At 41.9% G+C, this 15,665-nt stretch overlaps 1 protein-coding gene across 4 annotated transcripts in view; it reads right to left on the bottom strand.

Annotated features, from left to right (window-relative positions):
• Positions 1 to 3,584: 3,584 nt before the first annotated feature.
• LOC115120734 (serine/threonine-protein kinase PAK 2-like) overlaps positions 3,585 to 15,665 on the bottom strand; it is a 25,833-nt gene continuing 13,752 nt past the window's right edge. For all 4 annotated transcript variants that reach the window (XM_065024497.1, XM_065024495.1, XM_065024501.1 and 1 more), the window contains exons 8-15: positions 7,463 to 7,526; positions 7,269 to 7,317; positions 7,032 to 7,144; positions 6,805 to 6,922; positions 6,595 to 6,694; positions 4,136 to 4,332; positions 3,886 to 4,023; positions 3,585 to 3,791 (exon numbers count right to left, since the gene is read on the bottom strand). In XM_065024497.1, coding sequence (XP_064880569.1) covers positions 3,705 to 3,791; positions 3,886 to 4,023; positions 4,136 to 4,332; positions 6,595 to 6,694; positions 6,805 to 6,922; positions 7,032 to 7,144; positions 7,269 to 7,317; positions 7,463 to 7,526 — 866 coding nt within the window. In that variant the 3' untranslated portion in view covers positions 3,585 to 3,704. The remainder of the gene's footprint in view (positions 3,792 to 3,885; positions 4,024 to 4,135; positions 4,333 to 6,594; positions 6,695 to 6,804; positions 6,923 to 7,031; positions 7,145 to 7,268; positions 7,318 to 7,462; positions 7,527 to 15,665) is intronic.

The raw sequence follows: 15,665 nt of genomic DNA, 5'->3' as shown, positions 1-15,665 counted from the left end.
GGAGGAGCGGAGAGATAGAAAGGAGGAGGAGCGGAGAGAGAGAAAGGAGGAGGAGCGGAGAGAGAGAAAGGGGAGGGAGTGAGAAAGAGAGCGTGGGAGAGAAGGGAGAGAGAAAGGAGGAGGAGCGGAGAGAGAGAAAAGGGAGGGAGTGAGAAAGAGAGCATGGGAGAGAAGGGAGAGAGAAAGGAGGAGGAGCGGAGAGAGAGAAAGGGGAGGGAGTGAGAAAGAGAGCGTGGGAGAGAAGGGAGAGAGAAAGGAGGAGGAGCGGAGAGAAAGGGGAGGGAGTGAGAAAGAGAGCGTGGGAGAGAAGGGAGAGAGAAAGGAGGAGGAGCGGAGAGAGAAAGGGGAGGGAGTGCGAAAGAGAGCGTGGGAGAGAAGGGAGAGAGAAAGGAGGAGGAGCGGAGAGAGAAAGGGGAGGGAGTGAGAAAGAGAGAGAGAGGGTGGGGTAAAGGGGTGGGGGAAAGAGAGAGAGAGGGTGGGGTAAAGGGGTGGGGGAAAGAGAGAGAGAGGGTGGGGTAAAGGGGTGGGGGAAAGAGAGAGAGAGGGAGATACGCCCGTGAAAATCTACAGTGAAAAGCAGTGAACGCAGAATGCCCTCCACTGGTACAGCCAGAGTACTTCACCCTATAATGTTCTACACAGACACAGTACTTCACCCTATAATGTTCTACACAGACACAGTACTTCACCCTATAATGTTCTACACAGACACAGTACTTCACCCTATAATGTTCTACACAGACACAGTACTTCACCCTATAATGTTCTACACAGACACAGTACTTCACCCTATAATGTTCTACACAGACACAGTACTTCACCTATAATGTTCTACACAGACACAGTACTTCACCTATAATGTTCTACAGACACAGTACTTCACCCTATAATGTTCTACACAGACACAGTACTTCACCTATAATGTTCTACACAGACACAGTACTTCACCTATAATGTTCTACAGACACAGTACTTCACCCTATAATGTTCTACACAGACACAGTACTTCACCCTATAATGTTCTACACAGACACAGTACTTCACCTATAACGTTCTACACAGACACAGTACTTCACCTATAATGTTCTACACAGACACAGTACTTCACCTATAATGTTCTACACAGACACAGTACTTCACCTATAATGTTCTACACAGACACAGTACTTCACCCTATAATGTTCTACACAGACACAGTACTTCACCCTATAATGTTCTACACAGACACAGTACTTCACCTATAATGTTCTACACAGACACAGTACTTCACCTATAATGTTCTACACAGACACAGTACTTCACCCTATAATGTTCTACACAGACACAGTACTTCACCTATAATGTTCTACACAGACACAGTACTTCACCTATAATGTTCTACACAGACACAGTACTTCACCCTATAATGTTCTACACAGACACAGTACTTCACCCTATAATGTTCTACACAGACACAATACTTCACCTATAATGTTCTACACAGACACAGTACTTCACCTATAATGTTCTACACAGACACAGTACTTCACCTATAATGTTCTACACAGACACAGTACTTCACCCTATAATGTTCTACACAGACACAGTACTTCACCTATAATGTTCTACACAGACACAGTACTTCACCTATAATGTTCTACACAGACACAGTACTTCACCTATAATGTTCTACACAGACACACGCACACAAGCATTAGTTCAAGTCTATCTTTAATCATTTACATAGACTGTTTGAAAATACATGGCTTCCTGTAAAAAAAACCTTTGGTTTCATTAATTAAAAATGAACAACAGAAGGGGATACTTATTAAAATCATCAACATCATCAGACTCAACCAATCAACCTCTCTGACTGGAATGTCTGTGAAATGGAATGGAACTAGTCTAGCACGGTGGAATGCTTTTTGATTGGCCAATAATAGGAGCAAATCCTAACTTCCACTTAAGTCACGTTGTCACGTAGTCATGCGTTGATGTCAATGGGAGACTAAGTGACAATTCAACTTAATGAAGTGAAAGTTAGGATTCACCCCATAGAGCCTGTTGTGTTCATTAAGGCACACCGTTATGGAAGGTTTCTATCAGAATGTTAGTCACAAAACACCAAATTAAAAGTATTCATACACATTAAAAAACAGTTGTCTAAATATCCAGATTTTTTATCCCTCAACGTTTGCCAAAGTACATAATATACAAAACGACTTTGAAATGTTTTATTTGGTTTTGCTGCCAAAATATTTGAATTGAATACCGAGATAGTTCCATACAGCAATTATTTTTAAGGTGCAATCTGTAGTTTTATTTGAAGGTGTACTGCAACACTGATACTGTAGGCTTGAAATGAACCATTTGTTTGTGGGACAAAAAAAAGTTACAGATTGCACCTTTAAGTTTCTTAGCCAGAGTAAAGAGAGAGAAAGAACAGGTAGCAGGCAGAGACAAATAGAACAAGAAAACCTCACAACATCTGAATGAAAAAGAGGGTGAGGAAAATGGAGGGCGGGTGAGGGACAGATGAGGAGTGGGGGTGAGGGACAGGGAGGGAGGGGGGGATAAGAGACATAGGAAGACTGGTGTGTGATATGGAGTGAGGGGTGAGGGACAGATGAGGAGTGGGGGTGAGGGACAGACAGGGAGGGGGGGTAAGAGACATAGGAAGACTGGTGTGTGATATGGAGTGAGGGGTGAGGGACAGATGAGGAGTGGGGGTGAGGGACAGACAGGGAGGGGGTAAGAGACATAGGAAGACTGGTGTGTGATATGGAGTGAGGGGTGAGGGACAGACAGGGAGGGGTAAGAGACATAGGAAGACTGGTGTGTGATATGGAGTGAGGGGGTGAGGGACAGACAGGGAGGGGGTAAGAGACATAGGAAGACTGGTGTGTAATATGGAGTGAGGGGTGAGGGACAGACAGGGAGGGGGTAAGAGACATAGGAAGACTGGTGTGTAATATGGAGTGAGGGGTGAGGGACAGACAGGGAGGGGTAAGAGACATAGGAAGACTGGTGTGTGATATGGAGTGAGGGGTGAGGGACAGACAGGGAGGGGTAAGAGACATAGGAAGACTGGTGTGTAATATGGAGTGAGGGGTGAGGGACAGATGAGGAGGGGGTGAGGGACAGACAGGGAGGGGGGGTAAGAGACATAGGAAGACTGGTGTGTAATATGGAGTGAGGGGTGAGGGACAGATGAGGGGGGGTGAGGGACAGACAGGGAGGGGGGTAAGAGACATAGGAAGACTGGTGTGTGATATGGAGTGAGGGGTGAGGGACAGATGAGGAGGGGGTGAGGGACAGACAGGGAGGGGGGGTAAGAGACATAGGAAGACTGGTGTGTAATATGGAGTGAGGGGTGAGGGACAGATGAGGAGGGGGTGAGGGACAGACAGGGAGGGGGGGTGTGAGGGACAGACAGGGAGGGGGTAAAAGACATAGGAAGACTGGTGTGTGATATGGAGTGAGGGGTGAAGGACAGAGGGGAAGGGGAGTCAAACAGAGCAGGAAGCCGACTTGTGTGACTTGTAGGTGTACGAGCCAGGGTGCTAGCAGGCTGGTGTTTAGCATCAAGGAGGAGATGCTGTCAGTTACTGAGAGGCACTGACGAGTTGGCACTGTAGGGCTGGAAGTTAGCTGGTAAGGCTAGTAGTTAGCGCTCAGGCTAACATAGAGACATAGGAATCCAGTGTATCTGTGGCTAACCAGGGTTAGCGGTTACTCTTCATGGCCTCCTTGGCTGCCAGGATGAGAGGGGTGAGGCTGGAGAGAGGCTTGGCCAGCTTTAGGAATGGATGCTACAGGGAAGACAAGAGATCAACCAATGAAACAAACTCTTCTCATCACGGTGTGTGTGTGTGTTTGTTTGTGCGTGTGTGTGTGTGTGTGTACCTGCAGTAGTTCTTTCCCCCCTCCTCTCTTCTCTACATCCATCTCCAGACAGCGGGACAGGAAGGACCTGAACACTGGAGATAACTTCTCTGGAGACTGGAGCTCTGGAGTCCCATTGGTGGCTATCAGGTAGAGGGCCTGTAGGAGACACAGACACACACTGAACATTACTGGCCACCAAGTGCAATGCCTGGACACACACACAAGCATGGAACCCCCCCCCCATACACACACACAAATCCATCCTCACCCTGAGTGGGTTCTCGTTGAGGTAAGGGGGTTCTCCCTCCACCATCTCTATAGCCATGATGCCCAGGGACCAGATGTCCACCTTGGGTCCGTAGGCCTTCCTGGTCACCACCTCAGGAGCCATCCAGTAGGGAGTCCCCACCATGGTGCTTCTTTTACTCTGCTCTGGAGTGATCTGGGCACAGAACCCAAAGTCAGCTGGAGAGGGAGGGGAGAGAACAGACATGTTAGAGGGACGGTCAACCCAGCAGTATAATGACAGGGGACAATGCAGTAAGATCCAAGTTAGTGTGACTGTCAAGTTAATATGAAACATTCACCTAGTCACATTCAGCTAGACAGAACGAGAGAAAACAGGTAAGTTAGTGTGACTGTCAAGCCAATACAATGATAGGACACAAAACAATAGGACACTTAGGATTGGCAAGGCATATTATCTAGGAACAGAACCCAGAACCAGCTACAGAGGAGAGGGGGAGAGATGAAGGGAGAGAGGAGGCAGACAGAAAGTGTGTGTGTAACGTGTACACTGGGAGTTGGGAAGCAAGTACAGAGAGTGAATCATTTAATGAATAAATAGAACGTAATACAAAACAAGAAACAGAAAACGCTCACAGACATGAAACCAGAACAGAGTCAATAACGCCTGAGGAAGGACCCAAAGGGAGTGATATACAGTTGAAGTATGACGTTTACATACACCTTAGCCAAACACATTTCAACTCAGTTTTTCACCATTCCTGACATTTAATCCTAGTAAAAAAATCCCTGTTTTAGGTCAGTTAGGATCACCACTTTATTTTAAGAATGTGAAATGTCAAAAATAATAGGAGAAAGAATGATTTATTTCAGCTTTTATTTCTTTCATCACATTCCCAGTGGGTTTACATATACTCAATTAGTATTTGGTAGCATTGCCTTTAAATTGTTTAACGGGTCAAACATTTCGGGTAGCCTTCCACAAGCTTCCCACAATAAGTTGGGGGAATTTTGTCCTATTCCTCCTGACAGTGCTGGTGTAACTGAGTCAGGTTTGTAGGCCTCCTTGCTCGCACACACTTTTTCAGTTCTGCCCACAATTGGTCTATGGGATTGAGGTCAGGGCTTTGTGATGGTCACTCCAATACCTTGACTTTGTTGCCCTTAAGTCATTTTGCAACAACTTTGGAAGTATGCTTGGGGTTATTGTCCATTTGGAAGACCCATTTGCGACCAAGCTTTAACTTCCTGACATGTTGCTTCAATATATCCATATAATTTTCCTCCCTCATGATACCATCTATTTTGTGAAGTGCACCAGTCCCTCCTGCAGCAAAGCACCCCCACAACATGATGCTGCCACCCCCGTGCTTCACGGTTGGGATGGTGTTCTTCGGCTTGCAATCCTCCCCCCTTTTCCTCCAAACATAACAAGGGTCATTATGGCCAAACAGTTATATTTTTGTTTAATCAGACCAGAGGATATTTCTCCAAAAAGTACGATCTTTGTACCCATGTGCAGTTGCAAACCGTACTCTGGCTTTTTTTTATGGCGGTTTTGGAGCAGTGGCTTCTTCCTTGCTGAGCGGCCTTTCAGGTTATGTCGATGTCGGACTCGTTTTACTGTGGATATAGATACTTTTGTACCTGTTTCCTCCAGCATCTTCACAAGGTCCTTTGCTGTTGTTCTGGGATTGATTTGCACTTTTCGCACCAAAGTACGTTCATCTCTAGGAGACAGAATGCGTCTCCTTCCTGAGCAGTATGACGGCTGCGTGGTCCCATGGTGTTTATACTTCCGTACTATTATTTGTACAGATGAACGTGGTACCCTCATGTGTTTGGAAATTGTTCTCAAGGATGAACCAGACTTGTGGAGGTCTACAATATTTTTTCTGAGGTCTTGGCTGATTTATTTTGATTTTCCCATGATGTCAAGCAAAGAAAGATGCACTGAGTTTGAAGGTAGGCCTTGAAATACATCCACAGGTACACCTCCAATTGACTCAAATGATGTCAATTAGCCTATCAGAAGCTTCTAAAGCCATGACATAATATTCTGGAATTTTCCAAGCTGTTTAAAGGCACAGTCAACTTCGTGTATGTAAACTTCTGAACACTGGAATTGTAATACAGTGAATTCTAAGTGAAATAATCAGTCTGTAAACAATTGTTAGAAAAATGACTTGTGTCATGCACAAAGTAGATGTCCGAACCGACTTGTCAAACCTATAGTTTGTTAACAAGAAATTTGTGGAGTGGTTGAAAAACTAGTTTTAATGACCCCAACCTAAGTGTATGTAAACTTCCGACTTCAACTGTATATAGGGAAGGTAATCAGGGAAGTGATGGAGTCCAGGTGAGTCTGATGAGGCGCTGGTGTGCGTAACGATGGTGACAGGTGTCCGTAATAATGAGCAGCCTGGTGACCTAGAGCGCCGGAGAGGGAGTATACGTGACAGTGTGTGTGTGTGTTCTTACTGAGCTTGACAGATCCGTCCATGCCCAGCAGCACGTTGTCACTCTTGATGTCTCTGTGAATCACCTGGTTGGCATGGAGAAACTCCAGAGCCTGCAGACACTACAGGACACACACAGGACACACCGTCACACACACCTCCCTGTGCTCTGTGACTGAGTGTGTGTGAGTATACCTTTCGGCAGACAGCAGCAGTGTGTGTGTGTGTGTACCTCTCTGCATACGGCAGCGATCTGAGCCTCGTCCATGCATGTTTCCGTGACAACGTCCGTGAGCGAACCTCCAGCCAGATACTCCATCACCACAAACAACTCCTCACCTACCAGGAAACTACACACACACACACACACACACACACACAGAAACAAAGTAAATAACTGACTCCAACACACAGAGTACTGACACAGGCGTACTTCTGAGGTGTGTGTGTGTGTGTTACCTGTCTACGTAGTTGACGATGTTAGGTTGTTGTAACTCCTTCATCACCAGGATCTCGTTGATGATCAGCTCCTTCTTCGGCTGTTTCTGGAGGTTGATCTGTTTGATAGCTACCTGTAACACACACACAAGTTCTAAATCTGTGTCAAGTCTGTTGTGTGAATTGCATTCTTCGTTTGTACTGTATGTCAGCCTGAATGTGTGTGTGTGTTGGTGTTGACACAGGAAGGGACAATACCTCTGCACCAGTGGCAACATCGATGGCTGTGTAGACAGTACCAGACGCTCTGAGAGAGAGAAAGAACGAGAGATAGAGAGAGAGAGTAGAGTCCAATTTGTAACTTAGACATGGATAAGGGCACAAAAAGGTGAACATGTAAATGGACTCACCTCTGCAGTGTGTGTGTGTGTGTGTGTGTGTGTGTGTCTCACCCCTGGCCGATCTTCTCATAGCGTGTGTACTTCTTCTTGGGATCTCCAATACTGACGATGGTTCCTGAAAGACATAGAACCAGACTGGTGACATAATGTGTGTGACATACTGTATGTCATGTGATGTGTGTGATATGCTGTATGTCATGTGATGTGTGTGATATGCTGTATGTCTGTGTGTAATGTGATGTGTGTGATATACTGTATGTCATGTGATGTGTGTGATATGCTGTATGTCTGTGTGTAATGTGATGTGTGTGATATACTGTATGTCATGTGATGTGTGTGATATACTGTATGTCTGTGTGTCATGTGATGTGTGTGATATACTGTATGTCTGTGTGTCATGTGATGTGTGTGATATACTGTATGTCATGTGATGTGTGTGATATACTGTATGTAATGTGATGTGTGTGATATACTGTATGTAATGTGATGTGTGTGATATACTGTATGTCATGTGATGTGTGTGATATACTGTATGTCTGTGTGTCATGTGATGTGTGTGATATACTGTATGTCTGTGTGTCATGTGATGTGTGTGATATACTGTATGTCTGTGTGTCATGTGATGTGTGTGATATACTGTATGTCTGTGTGTCATGTGATGTGTGTGATATACTGTATGTCATGTGATGTGTGTGATATGCTGTATGTCATGTGATGTGTGTGATATGCTGTATGTCATGTGATGTGTGTGATATACTGTATGTCATGTGATGTGTGTGATATGCTGTATGTCATGTGATGTGTGTGATATGCTGTATGTCTGTGTGTAATGTGATGTGTGTGATATACTGTATGTCATGTGATGTGTGTGATATACTGTATGTCTGTGTGTCATGTGATGTGTGTGATATACTGTATGTCTGTGTGTCATGTGATGTGTGTGATATACTGTATGTCTGTGTGTCATGTGATGTGTGTGATATACTGTATGCCTGTGTGTCATGTGATGTGTGTGATATACTGTATGTCTGTGTGTCATGTGATGTGTGTGATATGCTGTATGTCATGTGATGTGTGTGATATGCTGTATGTCTGTGTGTCATGTGATGTGTGTGATATATGTCTGTGTGTCATGTGATGTCTGTGTGTCATGTGATGTGTGTGATATACTGTATGTCTGTGTGTCATGTGATGTGTGTGATATACTGTATGTCTGTGTGTCATGTGATGTGTGTGATATACTGTATGTCTGTGTGATATACTGTATGTGATGTGTGTGATATACTGTATGTCATGTGATGTGTGTGTGATATACTGTATGTCTGTGTGTCATGTGATGTGTGTGATATACTGTATGTCATGTGATGTGTGTGATATACTGTATGTCTGTGTCATGTGATGTGATGTGTGATATACATGTGATATACTGTATGTCTGTGTGTAATGTGATGTGTGTGATATACTGTATGTCATGTGATGTGTGTGATATACTGTATGTCTGTGTGTCATGTGATGTGTGTGATATACTGTATGTCTGTGTGTCATGTGATGTGTGTGATATACTGTATGTTGGTGTGTCTGTATGTCTGTGTGTCATGTGATGTGTGTGATATACTGTATGTCTGTGTGTCATGTGATGTGTGTGATATACTGTATGTCTGTGTGTAATGTGATGTGTGTGATATACTGTATGTCATGTGATGTGTGTGATATACTGTATGTCTGTGTGTCATGTGATGTGTGTGATATACTGTATGTCATGTGATGTGTGTGATATACTGTATGTCTGTGTGTCATGTGATATACTGTGATATACTGTATGTCTGTGTGTAATGTGTGTGATATACTGTATGTCATGTGATGTGTGTGATATACTGTATGTCTGTGTGTCATGTGATGTGTGCGATATACTGTATGTCTGTGTGTCATGTGATGTGTGTGATATACTGTATGTCATGTGATGTGTGCGATATACTGTATGTCTGTGTGTAATGTGATGTGTGTGATATACTGTATGTCTGTGTGATCTGTATGTCATGTGATGTGTGTGATATGCTGTATGTCATGTGATGTGTGTGATATGCTGTGTCATGTGATGTGTGTGATATACTGTATGTCTGTGTGTAATGTGATGTGTGTGATATACTGTATGTTGGTGTGTAATGTGATGTGTGTGATATACTGTATGTCTGTGTGTCATGTGATGTGTGTGATATGCTGTATGTCTGTGTGTCATGTGATGTGTGTGATATACTGTATGTCATGTGATGTGTGTGATATACTGTATGTCTGTGTGTCATGTGATGTGTGTGATATACTGTATGTCTGTGTGTCATGTGATGTGTGTGATATGCTGTATGTCATGTGATGTGTGTGATATGCTGTATGTCTGTGTGTCATGTGATGTGTGTGATATACTGTATGTCTGTGTGTCATGTGATGTGTGTGATATACTGTATGTCTGTGTGTCATGTGATGTGTGTGATATACTGTATGTCTGTGTGTAATGTGATGTGTGTGATATACTGTATGTCATGTGATGTGTGTGATATACTGTATGTCTGTGTGTCATGTGATGTGTGTGATATACTGTATGTCATGTGATGTGTGTGATATACTGTATGTCTGTGTGTCATGTGATGTGTGTGATATACTGTATGTCTGTGTGTCATGTGATGTGTGTGATATACTGTATGTCTGTGTGTCATGTGATGTGTGTGATATACTGTATGTCTGTGTGTCATGTGATGTGTGTGATATACTGTATGTCATGTGATGTGTGTGATATACTGTATGTCATGTGATGTGTGTGATATACTGTATGTCTGTGTGTCATGTGATGTGTGTGATATACTGTATGTCTGTGTGTCATGTGATGTGTGTGATATACTGTATGTCTGTGTGTCATGTGATGTGTGTGATATACTGTATGTCATGTGATGTGTGTGATATGCTGTATGTCTGTGTGTCATGTGATGTGTGTGATATACTGTATGTCTGTGTGTCATGTGATGTGTGTGATATACTGTATGTCTGTATGTTGTGTGATATACTGTAATGTGATGTGTGTGATATACTGTATGTCTGTGTGTCATGTGATGTGTGTGATATACTGTATGTCTGTGTGTCATGTGATGTGTGATATACTGTATATACTGTATGTCATGTGATGTGTGTGATATACTGTATGTCTGTGTGTCATGTGATGTGTGTGATATACTGTATGTCTGTATGTCATGTGATGTGTGTGATATGCTGTATGTCTGTGTGTCATGTGATGTGTGTGATATACTGTATGTCATGTGATGTGTGTGATATACTGTATGTCTGTGTGTCATGTGATGTGTGTGATATACTGTATGTCATGTGATGTGTGTGATATACTGTATGTCTGTGTGTCATGTGATGTGTGTGATATACTGTATGTCTGTGTGTCATGTGATGTGTGTGATATACTGTATGTCTGTGTGTCATGTGATGTGTGTGATATACTGTATGTCATGTGATGTGTGTGATATACTGTATGTCTGTGTGTCATGTGATGTGTGCGATATACTGTATGTCTGTGTGTCATGTGATGTGTGTGATATACTGTATGTCATGTGTGTGTGTATGATGTGTGATATACTGTATGTCTGTGTGTCATGTGATGTGTGTGATATACTGTATGTCATGTGATGTGTGTGATACTGTATGTCATGTGATGTGTGTGATATACTGTATGTCTGTGTGATGTGTGTGATATACTGTATGTCATGTGATGTGTGTGATATATATGTCTGTGTGTCATGTGATGTGTGTGATATACTGTATGTCATGTGATGTGTGTGATATACTGTGATATGCTGTATGTCATGTGATGTGTGTGATATACTGTATGTCTGTGTGTCATGTGATGTGTGTGATATACTGTATGTCATGTGATGTGTGTGATATACTGTATGTCTGTGTGTCATGTGATGTGTGTGATATACTGTATGTCTGTGTGTCATGTGATGTGTGTGATATACTGTATGTCTGTGTGTCATGTGATGTGTGTGATATACTGTATGTCTGTGTGTCATGTGATGTGTGTGATATACTGTATGTCTGTGTGTCATGTGATGTGTGTGTGATATACTGTATGTCATGTGATGTGTGTGATATGTCTGTATGTCTGTGTGTCATGTGATGTGTGTGATATACTGTATGTCTGTGTGTCATGTGATGTGTGTGATATACTGTATGTCTGTGTGTCATGTGATACTGTATGTGTGATATACTGTATGTCTGTGTGTCATGTGATGTGTGTGATATACTGTATGTCTGTGTGTCATGTGATGTGTGTGATATACTGTATGTCATGTGATGTGTGTGATATACTGTATGTCTGTGTGTCATGTGATGTGTGTGATATACTGTATGTCATGTGATGTGTGTGATATATGTCTGTGTGTCATGTGATGTGTGTGATATCTGTATGTCTGTGTGTCATGTGATGATATACTGTATGTCTGTGTGATATACTGTATGTCTGTGTGTCATGTGATGTGTGTGATATACTGTATGTCATGTGATGTGTGTGATATACTGTATGTCTGTGTGTCATGTGATGTGTGCGATATACTGTATGTCTGTGTGTCATGTGATGTGTGTGATATACTGTATGTCATGTGATGTGTGCGATATACTGTATGTCTGTGTGTAATGTGATGTGTGTGATATACTGTATGTCATGTGATGTGTGTGATATGCTGTATGTCTGTGTGTCATGTGATGTGTGTGATATACTGTATGTCTGTGTGTAATGTGATGTGTGTGATATACTGTATGTTGGTGTGTAATGTGATGTGTGTGATATACTGTATGTCTGTGTGTCATGTGATGTGTGTGATATACTGTATGTCATGTGATGTGTGTGATATACTGTATGTCTGTGTGTCATGTGTGATATACTGTATGTCTGTGTGTCATGTGATGTGTGTGATATACTGTATGTCTGTATGTCATGTGATGTGTGTGATATGCTGTATGTCTGTGTGTCATGTGATGTGTGTGATATACTGTATGTCATGTGATGTGTGTGATATGCTGTATGTCTGTGTGTCATGTGATGTGTGTGATATACTGTATGTCTGTGTGTCATGTGATGTGTGTGATATACTGTATGTCTGTGTGTCATGTGATGTGTGTGATATACTGTATGTCTGTGTGTCATGTGATGTGATGTGTCATGTGATATACTGTATGTCTGTGTGTCATGTGATGTGTGTGATATACTGTATGTCTGTGTGTCATGTGATGTGTGTGATATGCTGTATGTCTGTGTGTCATGTGATGTGTGTGATATACTGTATGTCTGTGTGTCATGTGATGTGTGTGATATACTGTATGTCTGTGTGTCATGTGATGTGTGTGATATACTGTATGTCTGTGTGTCATGTGATGTGTGTGTCATATGATATACTGTATGTCATGTGACTGTATGTGTGATATGCTGTATGTCTGTGTGTCATGTGATGTGTGTGATATACTGTATGTCTGTGTGTCATGTGATGTGTGTGATATACTGTATGTCTGTGTGTCATGTGATGTGTGTGATATACTGTATGTCTGTGTGTCATGTGATGTGTGTGATATACTGTATGTCTGTGTGTAATGTGATGTGTGTGATATACTGTATGTCTGTGTGTCATGTGATGTGTGTGATATGCTGTATGTCTGTGTGTCATGTGATGTGTGTGATATACTGTATGTCTGTGTGTCATGTGATGTGTGTGATATACTGTATGTCTGTGTGTCATGTGATGTGTGTGATATACTGTATGTCTGTGTGTCATGTGATGTGTGTGATATACTGTATGTCTGTGTGTCATGTGTGTGTGATATACTGTATGTCTGTGTGTCATGTGATGTGTGTGATATGCTGTATGTCTGTGTGTCATGTGATGTGTGTGATATACTGTATGTCATGTGATGTGTGTGATATACTGTATGTCTGTGTGTCATGTGATGTGTGTGATATACTGTATGTCTGTGTGTCATGTGATGTGTGTGATATGCTGTATGTCTGTGTGTCATGTGATGTGTGTGATATACTGTATGTCTGTGTGTCATGTGATGTGTGTGATATACTGTATGTTGTGTGTGTATGATATACTGTATGTCATGTGATGTGTGTGATATACTGTATGTCTGTGTGTCATGTGATGTGTGTGATATACTGTATGTCTGTGTGTCATGTGATGTGTGTGATATACTGTATGTCATGTGATGTGTGTGATATACTGTATGTCTGTGTGTCATGTGATGTGTGTGATATATATACTGTGTGTAATGTGATGTGTGATATCTGTATGTCATGTGATGTGTGTGATATACTGTATGTCTGTGTGATGTCATGTGATGTGTGTGATATACTGTATGATGTGTGTGATATACTGTATGTCTGTGTGTCATGTGATGTGTGTGATATACTGTATGTCTGTGTGTCATGTGATGTGTGTGATATACTGTATGTCTGTGTGTCATGTGATGTGTGTGATATACTGTATGTGTGTCATGTGATGTGTGTGATATACTGTATGTCTGTGTGTCATGATATACTGTATGTCTGTGTGATATATACTGTATGTCTGTGTGTCATGTGATGTGTGTGATATACTGTATGTCTGTGTGTCATGTGATGTGTGTGATATACTGTATGTCTGTGTGTCATGTGATGTGTGTGATATACTGTATGTCTGTGTGTCATGTGATGTGTGTGATATACTGTATGTCTGTGTGTCATGTGATGTGTGTGATATACTGTATGTCTGTGTGTAATGTGATGTGTGTGATATACTGTATGTCATGTGATGTGTGTGATATACTGTATGTCTGTGTGTCATGTGATGTGTGTGATATACTGTATGTCATGTGATGTGTGTGATATACTGTATGTCTGTGTGTCATGTGATGTGTGCGATATACTGTATGTCTGTGTGTAATGTGTGTGATATACTGTATGTCATGTGATGTGTGTGATATACTGTATGTCTGTGTGTCATGTGATGTGTGTGATATACTGTATGTCATGTGATGTGTGTGATATGCTGTATGTCTGTGTGTCATGTGATGTGTGTGATATACTGTATGTCATGTGATGTGTGTGATATAATGTCTGTGTGATGTGTGTGATATACTGTATGTCATGTGATGTGTGTGATATACTGTATGTCTGTGTGTCATGTGATGTGTGTGATATACTGTATGTCTGTGTGTAATGTGATGTGTGTGATATACTGTATGTCTGTGTGTAATGTGATGTGTGTGATATACTGTATGTCTGTGTGTAATGTGATGTATGTGTGATATTCTGTATGTCTGTGTGTCATGTGATGTGTGTGATATACTGTATGTGTGTGTGTGTCATGTGATGTGTGTGATATACTGTATGTCTGTGTGTCATGTGATGTGTGTGATATACTGTATGTCTGTGTGTCATGTGATGTGTGTGATATACTGTATGTCATGTGATGTGTGTGATATGCTGTATGTCATGTGATGTGTGTGATATACTGTATGTCTGTGTGTCATGTGATGTGTGTGATATACTGTATGTCTGTGTGTCATGTGATGTGTGTGATATACTGTATGTCTGTGTGTCATGTGATGTGTGTGATATACTGTATGTCTGTGTGTCATGTGATGTGTGTGATATACTGTATGTCTGTGTGTCATGTGATGTGTGTGATATATGCTGTATGTGTGTCATGTGATGTGTGTGATATACTGTATGTCTGTGTGTCATGTGATGTGTGTGATATACTGTATGTGTGTGTGTCATGTGATGTGTGTGATATACTGTATGTCTGTGTGTCATGTGATGTGTGTGATATACTGTACTGTGTCTGTGTGTCATGTGATGTGTGTGATATACTGTATGTCTGTGTGTCATGTGATGTGTGTGATATACTGTATGTCATGTGATGTGTGTGATATACTGTATGTCTGTGTGTCATGTGATGTGTGCGATATACTGTATGTCTGTGTGTAATGTGTGTGATATACTGTATGTCATGTGATGTGTGTGATATACTGTATGTCTGTGTGTCATGTGATGTGTGTGATATACTGTATGTCATGTGATGTGTGTGATATGCTGTATGTCTGTGTGTCATGTGATGTGTGTGATATACTGTATGTCTGTGTGTAATGTGATGTGTGTGATATACTGTATGTTGGTGTGTAATGTGATGTGTGTGATATACTGTATGTCATGTGATGTGTGTGA

The sequence above is a fragment of the Oncorhynchus nerka genome, linkage group LG2, assembly GCF_034236695.1.
Source record: "Oncorhynchus nerka isolate Pitt River linkage group LG2, Oner_Uvic_2.0, whole genome shotgun sequence".
In the NCBI taxonomy this organism is placed as follows: Eukaryota; Metazoa; Chordata; class Actinopteri; order Salmoniformes; family Salmonidae; genus Oncorhynchus; species Oncorhynchus nerka.
The sequence above is the reverse complement of the archived record's forward strand: the minus strand, read 5'-3'. Positions and strand labels throughout refer to the sequence as shown.